General features: G+C 36.7%; 1 protein-coding gene across 10 annotated transcripts in view; it reads left to right on the top strand.

Moving 5' to 3' along the window:
• Positions 1–15223, top strand: part of eml5 (EMAP like 5) — a 122954-nt gene that overhangs the window by 63760 nt on the left and 43971 nt on the right. For all 10 annotated transcript variants that reach the window (XR_010002156.1, XR_010002155.1, XM_062968386.1 and 7 more), the window contains exons 17-27: positions 692–792; positions 2193–2395; positions 3676–3787; positions 5872–5999; positions 6212–6353; positions 7623–7775; positions 8379–8510; positions 8936–9024; positions 11058–11234; positions 12458–12659; positions 13254–13380. Coding sequence is in view for 8 of the 10 variants with exons in the window: in XM_062968386.1 (XP_062824456.1) it covers positions 692–792; positions 2193–2395; positions 3676–3787; positions 5872–5999; positions 6212–6353; positions 7623–7775; positions 8379–8510; positions 8936–9024; positions 11058–11234; positions 12458–12659; positions 13254–13380 (1566 nt within the window). In the remaining 2 variants the exon portion in view is untranslated. The remainder of the gene's footprint in view (positions 1–691; positions 793–2192; positions 2396–3675; positions 3788–5871; positions 6000–6211; positions 6354–7622; positions 7776–8378; positions 8511–8935; positions 9025–11057; positions 11235–12457; positions 12660–13253; positions 13381–15223) is intronic.

Genomic DNA, 15223 nt, shown 5'->3' with positions numbered 1-15223 from the left:
AATGGAAGGCCCTTTGGATGTTAAGATGTTTTTGTGTAACCTTACATATGTACAGGCAGTCCCTGAGTTACAGACATCTGATTTACAAAAGTCTCCTAGTTAAAAATGGGGATGACACAACAGGAAGTGAGAGAAATCTGTCCCCCAGAAGGGAAATTCACTCTTGAAAGAGTTATCATGGGGAAAAGGTGTCTCCACTGAAGCTTTTTCACCAATCCTTGTTTCCACAACAAACCAGATTTTTCAAAATTCAATTATCACAGGGATAGAAAGTGAGGTGAACTCTTCTGAGCAAGAACACAGACAGCCAAACAAACCCTTTCCTATGCTATCCAAAACTGGATAGATAGATAGATAGATAGATAGATAGATAGATAGATAGATAGATAGACTGGAGTTACTTTAAAAATGTACCTGTTCCTTCTTACATACAAATTCACCTTAAAAAGCTACAGAACCTTTCTTGTTTGTAACTTGGGGACTGCCTGTATAAGGGTGGGATGCTTATGAGTGTCCAGTATGGCCAGGGGCAAGAAAGGAGCCTCGAATGGATGGAGATAATGTAAGTAGCACATTAGTTTCACTATTTTATTGTAAAAATTTATTGATGATCTTGTTTTTCTTAGGTTTATTGACTTGAACAAAGCTTTTTCCACATATCGAACTGAAAAAATGTGGTATTTTGTTCTAGGGGGAGCAAAGACAAGATCTTTGTGGTTAAGGTTAATCCCTACATGCCTGATAAACTCATTACAGCTGGAATAAAGCACATAAAATTCTGGCGAAGAGCAGGTAAGAAACATAATTGAACTATAACAATATTGGAAAGTTGGATTGGTTTTAACACAAAGACTTGAAGTGCTTATATGTGGGCAGAAGTAACCACACAGAAGATCATAGAATAATATTGCAATCCTATGTTCACAATCTTGGGAAAGGAGTTGGAAGTAATAAGTCAAAAGTAACATCATTACTTATAGCATGTTATATCTAGTGGAAATGGTACCACATTGTGCAATGTTTTCTAGCTGTTTTAAATGTTGCTTTTAGGCATCTTTTTAGATGTCTTTAGAGGCATTTTGATGGGAAGTTTTATGTCATTTTGTTCTCAATCCTAAAATGTTTTTTAAAAAAGGTCATGCGATTCAACGAGTTAGTCTTTAAACATTGTAATTAGTAATAACACTAGATCACTTTTAGAATGCTATTATGAGCAATGGGGACACATTCTTCCTGAAAAGTAACATCTCCAATTGTTGATGAAGAATAAGCTCCACTGACCTCAGTGTGGCTTATTTTTACGTAAGTGCTCATAGGATTCACTATACATTTCTTTCTCTTGTCTCTTTTGATATACTTTTCAGCAATAATTTCTGGAAATTAAGAGGACAGCTGTTTCAGTATTTACAGACTTTTTGTGATACCTTAAAACTAACAGGTTTTGTTTGGCAGACATATTTATGGACTTCACCATGCATTTGATGAAGTGTACTCCTTATGCCATGATACCAATAGATGTACATTTAAAAAATAAATTTAATTCTAAATTTTTTCAGAAGTAAAACCAAAGGATTTTTGAAGGACATTAATTCCCCTAGGAGCCCCTGGTGGTGCAGTGTGCTAAAGCGCTGAGCTGCTGAACTTGCTGACCGAAAGGTCAAAGGTTCAAATCCGGGGAGCGGAGTGAGTGCTCACTGTTAGCCCCAGCTTCTGCCAACCTAGCAGTTCGAAAACATGCAAATGTGAGTAGATCAATAGGTACGGCTCTGGTGAGAAGGTAACGGCGCTCCATGCAGTCATGCCGGCCAGATGACCTTGGAGGTGTCTACGGACAACGCTAGCTCTTCAGCTTAGAAATGAAGATGAGCACCAACCCCCAGAGTCGAACACGACTGGACTTAATGTCAGGGGAAAACCTTTACCTTTACCTTTTACCTAATTCCTTTAAGATATGCATTTGTTTTCAGACTAAGTCTGTTTGTAGATGTCTGAACATTCTATCAATTCTGTGATTATTTTTTATAGTGAAATTTGATGGAATGCATGCTCTTGTATGATAGGATAAATTCCATTCTTATATTAAGAAGTTAATTACATTGGAAAAAAATATTAGTTTAGAAGTTGCTCTTTGTGATCTTTAAAAAATATTGTTCCAATTGTTATATAATAATTTGTTTTTGTTTTCATCTAAGGAGGTGGACTAATTGGGAAAAAGGGCTATGTGGGTCCAATGGGGAAGATTGAGACAATGATGTGTGCGGTTTATGGCTGGACAGAAGAAATGGCATTCTCTGGTACTTCAACTGGGGATGTGTGTATATGGAGAGATCTGTTCCTCATAAAAACTGTAAAAGCACATGATGGCCCTGTGTTCAGTATGCATGCACTAGAAAAAGTGAGTGGTGTGTTGAATATGAATTGTTAATGCTTCGTTAAAACAATTGCCAAGATTATTTCTTGAAACGTCCATCAATAGATAGGGCAAATGTACTACACATCCTAGGGGAAAAAGATAACCAAACAAAGTCGAGGTCATCTAGGCCATATATAAAGTCTAGTATAGTTGATAGCTAACATCACATGCGACAACTGATAATTTTTAAACAATTGTCATTTGAACAGAGAATTTCATTGGCATATTTGAAAAAAGAAACAAATCAAAAATAGACCCTATGATTTTTAGTAACAAACCAAGCCTTACAAAAAAATATTTTTTTTATATTTTAAAAGTTTTTGAAATGTTGAATAATTTATCACGATCAACAGATGAGACCAAAAATGTGTTTAACAGGCCAAATACATTAATATTTGTTGTTTGATGTATAGAGATGCCATATTTTTCTAAGTAGTCACCTTGGTAGTCTGATTCAATATAGGGATAAGAGAAGGGAGAAATCTAGTACACTTTTTAAGATTTACTGGGTCATTTTGCTCATGAGATTGATGAATTTCGACACCATTCAGTTGGTGCTTTTCATTATAGTTGCTTTTGAAGAGTCAACAGTGTTAACATATGTAGCACTCTCTCAAACCTGAAACCATTCATTAGAGTAAAATTAAAGATAGTTTAGACAACTTTACTAACCTAATAGTTTCCACATCAACATTCACCATGATTAGAAAAATTATTAATATATTTCTTGAACCTTTGAACACCACTCCATACGTGAAAGTATCAAGAACTGACTGTGTCTTTGAAGTCAGGCCTATAACTGCATAGCCTATTATTGTTATATGAATAACTTGTACACCGATAGTTATAACAGACTTTTCTTAATAAATCTTAAAGACAGATCAGTTTAAAGCATTCAAGAAGTTATTCCTGCTAACAAGAATTGAAAATATACATTTGCCTTAATCACTAAGTGTTAATTCTAATTTTATAATTTAATGTTTTTATTCCTTTTCTTTTCTCTCTTTTTTAAAAAAATATTTGGTTATTTTAAGATTTCATGCACTCTGTCTTGGGAAGGCTTGCCCTAAAAGGCAACCTACGCATATATGAAATATTTAGTAATTATCTACATGAATTCAGAACTTATTTAATGATTTTTAATTCAGAATAGTTAAGAGGTTTTTGCTACAAAATAGGGCAAAAGACAACTAATATGTTTAAATAAAATGTTATTGTTGGCAACAAAATCCCATTCCTGTCCATTTTGCAATATTTTTCAGGGATTTGTAACAGGAGGCAAGGATGGAATTGTGGCTCTTTGGGATGATACTTTTGAACGATGTCTTAAAACATATGCCATCAAAAGAGCTGCCTTAGCTCCTGGCTCCAAAGGTAATTTGTTGAATTCATTAATTTTCAATTCTTTAAACTTTTTTTTCTTTCTCTAGGGTCATATACCAATCATACATAGTTTTATAAAAGTTCTCTTTAAGATCATAACATAAAGTGAATTTCAAAGCTTTTGATCACATTCTTTCACATTGCTCCATTTATACAGTCCGTTTTATTATACAACTATTTACTTCTATCTCAAATTGTAACAATTACCTATTTGTCATTTGTATTTTACCTGTTTTTGTCATTTTTTCATTTTAATTGTTTGTTTTAATTTACTTTTACACAAGGTTATTGCCTGTAAAAGTCTAGTAATCTCAGTCTGAAAATTGTATTTCAGAGAAACATATTTAGTCCTTCGTCTCTCTATAGCTCAGCTAGTTTCAAGTTTTCTTCTAAAACAAAACATACTTTTGGTACTTTATCTTAGGAGCTCTTAATCTTTTTATCATAAGCCCTACCTTTTTCAGGAAATATAATCCCATTCTAGTTTCCCAGTAAATACCAATTATATGGGAGATATACCCATTTGTCCCTAAGATTTATTTAAAAAAATAAACCCTGTCTTCACTCAGAACATTAATCCATATCACCAGGGTTTTAGTCCCTTGCAAATCTGGGCCCCCAAATATCAACCTTTCTCATTAGCCGAAACCAACTCTGAGAATAATATACAATATTACACTATTCTTCTTTTGACCTTTGGAAATAAATTCTTGTCTTAATTTTTGTGATCCAAATGTTTATATTACTTTTTCTAATAAATGTTTCTTGTAAATAAATTACATCCCAATTAACTTTCCTCAAATAATGAAAACAAGTTCTTTTTCTGTGGAGTGCTTGCATAATTAATATTTCATGGGGGACATTTGTAATCCATCATTAGTCCATTGAGTCCCTAATGGCAGTGCTTAGTGTCACAAACTCTTCTCCATTATCTGATTGACATTGGTGGTTCGATCCTTGGCCTCCCTCATCTGAGGAAGTCTGTTCCCCTTGATTTTTTTCTCTGTCTCTGTTCTTTAAGAGTCACATCTTTTATTTAAAAATTAATCCTTATGTTTTTAAAAATAAGATTGAATGTTTGCACCCAAATTTTAAATATCCACTGTTAAGAGTCCTCCCCAACTGGCAATTGTCAATGGAGTCTTTTTTGAGAGCGGACTACTGTCAAGAACAACATTGGTTTACCATCTTTCCCCATCAAAAGTTTGAAATTTCAAATTACTGTTTCTAGTAACTATAACTTCAGTTAGGAAAGTGTCAAAAATAGATGCTTCTCTCAGTGAATGAACATTAATGCAGGATAGAAGAAAATAAAATCTAGGTCCTATATTTCTTCATGAAAGTTTAGCATCAAGAACTGTGATTCAAACAATACTTTGTCTACTTTTTGTCCAAAGCAGTTACATAATCTCGGGGGGGGGGGGGGAATGGCACCCCCTAGATTTAAGGAGGGCAGTTAAAATTTACATGAAAAGGCCTAAATTGATTTGTTATACAGTAATGTTAATAATATCATTTAGTGACAAAATTGATGATTTTAAGCTGCCATCTGTGTTATCACTGTTTGCATACTTCAAGACATAGGAATAGGCCTGTTCAATGAGATCTATTGTGACAATGATAGTTTATTATTATGTGTCATCTTTATTAGAGGAAGTTGGAAAAGCCTTCAACAATTTTTAGACATCAAAATTGATAAAATAAAAATCTGAACAGTATGCTTTCTGTGTACTATGTTACAAGCAGTACTGCAAAACAGTAGTAGACAGACCTACCTATGAAGATTGAGACTTGGGGACCTCTAATACGTATGCCAATTGATCCCATTAATTAGTTCCATTGATTTGTCCAAGGCTTAGGTAAGTGCACATTACCTCTAACAAGTCAAAATATAAAAGAGAAAGAGGAATGACTTTGCTTTTTATTCATGCCAGGTTATTTTTTATTTTTTTTTTAAAAAGAAACGTATTTTTTAATATGTATACTTACAAACGTAAAATAATCCCCCCCCCCCCCCAAACTGAATTGTTACATACATCTGTGTGATTTTTTTTGTGTGTGTATTCCCCATTTAGGACTCCTTTTAGAAGATAACCCTTCTATACGTGCCATATCATTAGGACATGGTCATATTTTAGTGGGTACAAAAAACGGTGAAATACTGGAAGTCGACAAAAGTGGACCAGTAACTTTGTTGGTTCAGGTAAATATAAATAATCACAAGCTTCTCATTTTAAGACTGTGTTCTTGGAATAATGTCTTAAAATCAATGTGTATAATATCCCAGACTGGTGTGCATTGGATATAATATCCAATGTAGCTTAAAAAGATTGTCCTTTTTCTCTCCGAATTTAGAAATCAGTTCTTTATTCCTCTTTGTAATGTAGCAAATGATTCAGAATTAATGTTTTGCAGGGTCATATGGAAGGTGAAGTTTGGGGTTTAGCAACTCACCCTCATTTACCTATTTGTGCCACTGTAAGTGATGATAAAACCTTAAGAATATGGGATCTGTCCCCAAGCCACTGCATGTTAGCTGTTCGAAAACTTAAAAAAGGTAAGTGTGTAACTCTCACTGAATCATGTTTACATTTTGCTCTTTAGTTAGCTAAGCTAAGAGTAAATTTGTTTGTCAGGTGTTCGGACAATAGCATTAAAAGACTTAAACCAACCAAAATATGATATAGAAATAATGAGTTTTCTTGAAGTGCAAATTGAGGGGTTTTCCTAATAAGAGGGGTGAATAGAAGCTACCTTTGAAAACATTTAGATATTTTATTTGTTGTGTTGTCGAAGGCTTTCATGGCCGGGATCACAGGGTTGTTGTATGTCTGGGAAGCACTGAAACATTAATGCTGGCTTCTCAGTGACAAAGGACTCTTGCCACACCCTGGACTCTCCACAGATATATTTTTTTTCCTTTCCTTGCCTAGTTTATCCATACCTCACAACCTCTGAGGATGCCCGCCATAGATGTGGGCGAAACGTCAGGAGAGAATACTTCTGGAACATGGCCACACAGCCCGAAAGACATACAACAACCCTATTTTATTTGTGCTGTTCGCAAATATAGCAAGCTGCTGATCAGAAATATGTCCATCAGATAATGCTCAAATACGTTGCAAAAAAGGAAGGATTGTATATATGCATTTATATTCTCTGCTTTACTGGTTTTCAGCATTGCTTCTATTATGTTATGTCATTCCCTCGTGGAACATTAGATGAACTTTGAACCCAATATACTGGAGTCCTCTTGTGAAGAGCCGAAATCTTTGGGCATGATGGCCAAGAAATACCTCCATTTGTTGTGAACCAAAGATTCTTAAAACTGAGAATCAGTAAAAAAAATACTAATAGTTGTACACCTCTAATTGAGCTGAATAGGAATGTACTTTGATTAGCAAAATAAGCCAGTCAACACAGAGTTTATGAGCAAGGTACTATAAGTAGCATTGAGAGAAAAGAACAGCCTTTTAGATATTTAATGGGCTTGTGTAATGTAAGCTGTGAACTGTGAGACAGGAAATTTACAGTGTAAATCTGTCACTCAAAATTTTTTTAGGTGGCTACCTAAAGAGTTTTTGAGCAATATGAGATTTACACTCTTTTTGTCTCATTATTAGTGTTTTCATCTTCAGTATGGAGATGATAATGACCAAAGTAAAGTAATCTTTTTATATGTATTACTGTAATCATGTAAGTGAAAACTATGAAAATGTAATTTAAATGTAATTTGAAAGTGTAATTTTATAATAATTACCATCATTATTATTCAGCAATATCTTCAGCCATCTGATGAAAATTAAAATGTGGTTTTTTTTGCTAGGGGGGAGATGCTGCTGTTTTTCTCCTGACGGAAAGGCACTGGCAGTAGGTCTCAATGATGGAAGTTTCTTAATTGTAAATTCAGACACTCTGGAGGATCTTGTTTCTTTTCATCACAGAAAGGATGTTATTTCAGAAATACGATTTTCTCCTGGTGAGTAATCAGACTGGCACAAGTTTGGCAGTCTGGTGGTGGTTTAGGGTCATTGGGAAGCATTTCAAAAGGCTTCAGGGGCCACACATACTCCATTTTGGATTCAGCAATTCACACTTAGGTGTATATCTATGCCTGTGCAGCCCACAGCTTTATCATCACGGGATTGGTTTGACTTGTATATTGAATATGAAAACCAACCACTGCTGTCAATGCATTCTTCTGCTCTCATCCCCTTTGGATAGCTCCAATTCACACTTGCCTTCTGCTGCTTCAGGACCCAAGTCATTGGACCATAACACGGGAGGTCAAAATCCACTTTCTCCATACAGGCCAAATTACAAGGTTGACAAAGAAAGGCCTTGTGATTGGAGCATCAGCGACCTACTTTGCCCATATGTGAGGGAACCTATACACAGTTTTGAGGAATTCAGTATCATTAACAAATCCAGACTTTTCGTAGTGTCACAAACAACTTTAAACTGTACACATGGCAAAAACAGAATTGGCGAAAATATCAATAAAATATACAAAATGAACAGAACATTGATTTATTTGCCCACAGAAATATTGAAAATCCATCTTTTTGTAATTGCTTTTTAGGTTCTGGAAAATACTTAGCGGTAGCATCATATGATAGTTTTGTAGATATCTACAACGTAATGAGCAGTAAACGGGTTGGTATCTGCAAGGGAGCCTCCAGTTATATAACACACATGGATTGGGACATACGAGGTAAGAAATATCTTTGCTGCAAAATTGTTACATTTCTATAGACAAGAAAATTTAAACTATGCATGTGATTATTTTAGTAAAATTTTCCTGCATCTTTCTCAAAGAGTGGTGATAAATATCTCCCAACTATCCATTGCAAGTGAAATAATGTTTTGTGCGTGAGCCAGTGTAGTGTAGTAGTTTAAGCACTGGACCATGGCTCTGGAGACCAGGGTTTGAATACCCTCTTGGTAATGTAAATGCATTGGGTCACCATGGACAAATCACACTTTGTCAGCCTCAAAGAAATGGAAAGGCAATTCCCCTTTGCTAGGAAAGTCTCATGATTCACCTTAGAGCCAGAAGCGATTTGAAGGTGCACAATAACGATAGAGAAAAAAGAGTGTGAAATAAGATCTTAAAAAAATATTTAACTGTTTTTCCAGGCAAGCTTTTACAACTCAACACTGGTGCTAAGGAACAGTTATTTTTTGAAGCTCCTCGAGGGAAGAGGCAGATTATTCCCAGTATGGAGGTAAAGCAGTCTGTTACCACTCAGCTATTCAGCAATATAAATATTTATATTTGCTTTTTGTATTTTACATAATTTTGGAGAATTATATGTGAAAAGATTATATACACTACTTACTTTACAGCAGAGGTTGATATTTTTACTACAGTTCAGCTATAAATACACCTAAATCAGAGAAAGGGACCTAAATCTGAGAAAGCGTCCATAGGAATGTACTATAAGTACTTCAGGTTTTCTGTCCTTATAATGTCTCTGTTTACCTCAGGATTGCAAAACAGTGCAAATATATAATTTTACTTTTGGCTTTAAATTTTTGTGAGTCACTAAAAACTACACATTTTCAGTTGTATTGATAGTATACATGTGGTGGATGCCAGCATAAGGCCAGTTCCACACAGGGGAAAAGTCCGGTCCGACCTGAGTTTCAAAACTGAGTCAGGCCAAGCTTCTGTTCCCACACCGGCTAAAACATAGAAATGACACGCCAGGAGAAGAGGGTTGAAGAGTGATTTTTCTTCCTCCCCCCCCCCCTTCGTCTGATGTGTCATTTTAACACACAAGGAGGGGGCCAGCAGCAGGTTAATGGCGGCTGGGTACGTAATTTTTACTTTTAGGGGTTTTTAAAGGGGTTTGGGGGGGGGTGTCTTGAGTTTTCAGGGCTCCAGAAGTAATCCTCAGGCCCAATCCACGCAGGGCCCACAGCTGGAAAGAACCTGGTCTTCTGAAAGACCCGGTCTTTCTGGGTGTCAAATTAAATCAGCACAAAGCAGGGTTTTCCTGCTTTGTGTCAAATGAATTTGCTTTTACCTGAAGTGTCATTTGGACACCTCAAGTAAATATGCGTGAGCTCGCATAAGTGTAATGGTATTAATGATAAAAGTAATCATTCAAAGTCTTACTGTTTTGATAGAAGGTAATTTTTATATAAATGATAGTGCTTTGCTAAAGATTGAAAGACTGTGACTTGTCAAATTTATTGTCACAAATGCGTAAATAAGAGCACATACAGTGTTCCCTCACTACTTCGTGGTTCAATTTTTGCGGATTTGCTGTTTCGTGGTTTTTCAATAAACTAAAAGACTGTTATAAATAATAAAAAATTACAATTTACATCCTAAGGAAGGGAGGAAGGAGAAGCCAAAGGGAGAGAAAAGGAGCCCAAGCAGCAACGGGAGGAGAAGGAGGCGATTTATCAACACACAATTGGTTGATAAAGACTTAAAATAGTGTATAACTACTAAAATAATGTATAAATATTAAAATTAATATAGTGTCCCTACTTTGCGGATTTTCACTTATTGAGGGGGTTCCTGGAACCTAACCCCAGAGATAAGTGAGGGAACACTGTACACCTTTCTGAGTTCACTTTGCTGATAACATGGTTTAGAAGGGAAAATTCGGAACAGCCATGGAACGTTCCTATTAGTCTTAGCAGTAATAGGACACATCAAAAAATTTTCAGCAGGAGATGAACGTGCACAAGCAAACTAAGGCCCGAGGACCGTATGTGGCCCCCCTGGGTGCTTACCTCAAGCCCTCCTCATTTTCCCTGTCCTCTCAGTATAAGGACGTGGTGGCCCACCACATAACAGACCCGGGAGGAAGCCACCAGCAGTTGAGAGCCCTCTGGAGCGCTCTCAGCCACTGCATGTCTCGCCCTCCTCCTGCCAGCATCATGCCGAGAGGACAGCCCAAAGAAGATTAGGGGAGGAGGATCGGGACAGTCACCACATGTCTCATTTTCTTCTTGGTATAAGGATGGGGTGAGCCAAGAGACAACCTGAGGATGACCCGGGCCCTGTCCCACCCCCTCCCAGCCCCACTGTCTCACAGGCCCTCTCCCTTCTAGGCCCGTCCCACCCAGCGAATGTCCGGCCACTCTCCTTCCCATCCCTTCCCTTTCAATCAGGACTACAATGTGGTCCCAAGGCAAAAAAAAGTTTGCCCATGCCTGCTCTAGAGTTATAGTATTTAGACTTGAGAACTGATGTATAACTATGGATAAGTATCCAGTCTCAAACAGACTATCTTTGTAGGCAGAAAAGATCTCTTGGTCATCCTGGACAAGTGTTCTAGGCTCCTGCTGTGAAGGAATCTGGCCAATAATTGGAGAAGTCACAGATGTAACTGCTTCGTGCCTAACCAATGATAGTACAGTCTTGGCAACAGGAGATGATTTTGGATTTGTAAAGCTTTTCCGATATCCTGCCAAAGTAAGTAAATACATAGTGATTGCCTACAATTGTTAGATAGCAAAGTCATATTCTCATATTTACTTAGCACAACTGAGGAAAATACTCATTTGTATTCTCATTCTCTTATGACTGAAAATTGTAATAATAACCTGCATATGTGAGTGAGTTTGGCACACCATGTTTATGTTTTCTCAAATACTTTACCTTGCAGTGGCACTAATTCATACATATTACGCATTTCACAAGGTTGTTGTGAGGGTTAAATCAGAAATCCTAATGTAAATCACACTGAGAAGATGAAATACAAATATCAAATGAATAAATTGTTAAAAATGAGGAATGAACAATGTAAGTGAAGAATGGATTCTGTAAAAGACTGTGAGGCCTTTACAATCTGTAACCTCCATATGTTTGGGCTTTCAACTGCCTGAAGCTTGTCCAATTGTCAGGAATTCTGGGAGCTGAAGTCCCAAACATCTGGAGGTTACAAGTTGTAAAAGCCTGTTATAAATGCTTCACAGTCTTTTACAGAATCCGTTCTTCACTTACAGTGTTCATCCCTAATACAAACTAAAAAGTTCAAAATAATATCCTTGGTTTGTAGCATGAATGGTGAGCCAGTGTGAGATAGTGGTTGGAGTGTTGGTCTAGAACACTGGAAACCACAATTGGAATCCCGCTTCTTGGGCAAGTCACACTCTCTCAACCTAAGAGGAAGGCCAGTGCAAACCCATTCTGAACAAATTTTCCCAAGAAAGTCCTGTGATGGGTTTGCTTTAGGGTTGTCAACAATCAGAAATGACTTGAAGGCACACAACAACAATAATATGGATAATTTGTCATTTGTCCATTTAGGTTCCCAAGTCCATTTGTACAGTCTCCCCATGGAAAAAGATTTTTTTAGCCTTAAAATTGTTAGTTGTGTCCCAGAAATCATTTCTTCTCTAACACACACTGGAAAAAAATAACATACAAAGGGTTCAATCACTCATTAGTCATTTGTGTGTCTTTTTTCAGATGATGTAAGGACCTCCTGGGGATCTAGGGAAAAAAAGCTGTCCCAGTTCCTGGGAGTTTCTCACTGACAATACATAATGTATTTTCCAGCTCTGCCTTGATTTCACAAATGGATTTCTCAAAAATATTGAACAAATGCTAACCTCATAAAATGCTCTTTTCTTGGACACTGATATTTATTGTGTTTTGAGTAAAACATTTATTTTTGTATATTTCATACTTAGGGAAAATATGGGAAGTTTAAGAGGTATGTGGCTCATAGTACACATGTAACAAATGTTCGTTGGGCACATGATGACAGTTTATTAGTCAGTGTTGGAGGTGGAGATACATCTTTAATGCTGTGGACCCATGAGATGGAGGGCCACCGAGAAAGCAGACAGTGTGACAGCGAAGAATCTGATCTTGATTCTGAAGAAGATGGGGGTAAGTAAACATTTTAAGAGGAACCAAATGTAAAAAAGCATTTTCTCACAGTTTTATACATATTTTAGAGTACAACTTCAATAGTCTAAATCTTTTGTTGGATAACTCTCTTCCTCACATTGAAATTTAATGCTTAACTGTACTGATTTAGTTTTTTAAAACCTGTTTTTAAGATAATACGTAAACGATCATTTTTATAGCATGTACTTGCATTAGGGATTGGAGGTAGAGATCTATTACAAGAACTCAGTAACTATTTGAAGTGTGAACTTGGTTTTCATTGTTCCTTTCTACCACTCCTTATGCTCTCTGACAATCTTACTTTGGAGGGTAGGAAACCCTGTGAAACATAGGGGAAAAGTTAGAATAATCTATGGAAAGAGAGTGAATTACCTCAAACTCCTGTGAGAAGGATCTTGTGCTGTTCTGCTGTGAACAAAAATATTATTTCCATTTTTAAAGTTTTCCACTGATCCAACTCATTGTCTTGTCTCTACTATTTTGGAAGAACACTTATATAAATAAAATAACATAACAGTCAGTTTGCATGTGTCTTAGTTCCAATAGTTCTTGTGGTTATAAATGTTTTATTAGGATATGACAGTGATGTCACAAGAGAAAACGAAATTAATTACACCATCAAAGCCTTATCAACCAACATCAGACCTATGTTTGGAATCAAGCCTCATCTGCAGCAAAAAGAACCTTCAATTGATGAAAGGTAACTTCATACTTTGGAGAGGAATTATGCAATTCAGTAGTACATTATAATGAAGTGGGCTAACCAGAATTTATCACCAGAAGATAGACTACCAGAGGGCAACTTGTCTAGAACAACTATGAGCATAATGATGGGTAGAATAATTGATCTGAAGCCCACACCACTGAAATGGCAGATCTTCAAAGTTTAGGTATGCATGGCATGTAACAAAGGAATTGATAACTTATTTTTGTTTTTCAACAATTGCATTTGATCATACTTCTATTTAATAAACTTGGAATGTTGATAGTACCTCTGCAAGGTAGAGATGCTTTGAATGGCACTCTAGAGGTGTCCAGAGCAATGTCACTGGCCTCATCCGTGCTCAGAAGGGGGCGATATGATGTGACCAATGTTTCTGAAGAAAGAACATCCTTTAGAGCCAGTTCTTTGCCTTGGCCCAGAAACATATTTATTTAGTATTTCTTATATAACTGCTCTGGCTCTTGCTTTTACTTTCCCAGCATTTTGCCTCTTCTTACTATTTCTCCTTATTCTCACAATGAAATTGCTTCTCACAGTGAAATTTTAACTACTATACTTTTAATTGTTTCTCTTCCTTTCTCTTCCTTGTTCATTATTCACAATTCTTTGAAGTATGCAAATTGATAATTTAGACTAATTGAAAGCTGTTGGGAGTATAAGCTTTTGTAGACTAATTCTGCTTCAGATGCATGAATTGCCTAGGAATACACTTTTCTAGGCAGACTGCATATATGAATAGCCATAGATATGTCCAACTTGTGGGTATTGTTGTGAGGTAATATTCAGTGTTAATGATGCTCATTAGGGGACAGAGGCAGGAAGACAAAACCAGGGTGAGAGCTGACCATATGAATGGTGGAGGGAGTTATTGAGATATAGTGTGAGGCATCTAAATAACATGTAGTAATGCAGCCCAAGCCTCATGCAAGGTTAGTAATATCTTTCTGACTTTGCAGTTTTAAAATATTTTTAAATACTGGATTCCATCTGTATATTTTTTCTGGTTTCAGGGGCTATATGTGGACTATGGGCAATACTTGCCCAACCCTTGCTTTAGAGCAGTGTTTCACAAACTGTGCCCCTCCAGATGTTTTGTACTTCAGCTCCCACAGTTGGTAATATGGCTGAGATTTCTGCGATATGAAGTTCAAAACACCTGGAGGAGCACTGTTTGAGAAACACTGCTCTAGAACATTTGTCCATTAATGGGACTACTGTCTTCATTATTCCCTCAAAAGAAGCTGAATTAGGGGATACAGCCAAACATATACCCATCTTTCATCCCCAAAATCAATAAGGTATTCCATAGATCTCAAATGCTGGTGCTGTATGTCTTTTCAAATCACCCCTCTTCTGAGAGATTATAACATACCTGAGATGTATACAGAACACTTAAGATGTACATAAAAATGCCAAATGTTAATTATGTTTTGGGTTGTTGTATGTCTTTCGGGCTGTGTGGCCATGTTCCAGAAGCATTCTCTCCTGGCGTTTCGCCCACATCTATGGCAGGCATCCTCAGAGGTTGTGAGGTATGGATGACAACCTCCATACCTCACAACCTCTGAGGATGCCTGCCATAGATGTGGGCGAAACGTCAGGAGAGAATGCTTCTGGAACATGGCCACACAGCCCGAAAGACATACAACAACCCTGTGATTCTGGCCATGAAAGCCTTCGACAACACATTAATTATGTTTTGTCTATGCAGACAGACTTCCGAACGTACGAGCACTTGCTAAAATAAATCATGCATCTCCACAATGTATGATTTGGCACAAATGTCAGTGTTTTCTTTCTCCCACTGAATATGTAGAAC

Source organism: Anolis carolinensis, chromosome 1 (genome assembly GCF_035594765.1).
Source record: "Anolis carolinensis isolate JA03-04 chromosome 1, rAnoCar3.1.pri, whole genome shotgun sequence".
NCBI classification, from domain to species: Eukaryota; Metazoa; Chordata; class Lepidosauria; order Squamata; family Dactyloidae; genus Anolis; species Anolis carolinensis.
This window is presented reverse-complemented; position numbering and strand designations above follow the sequence as displayed.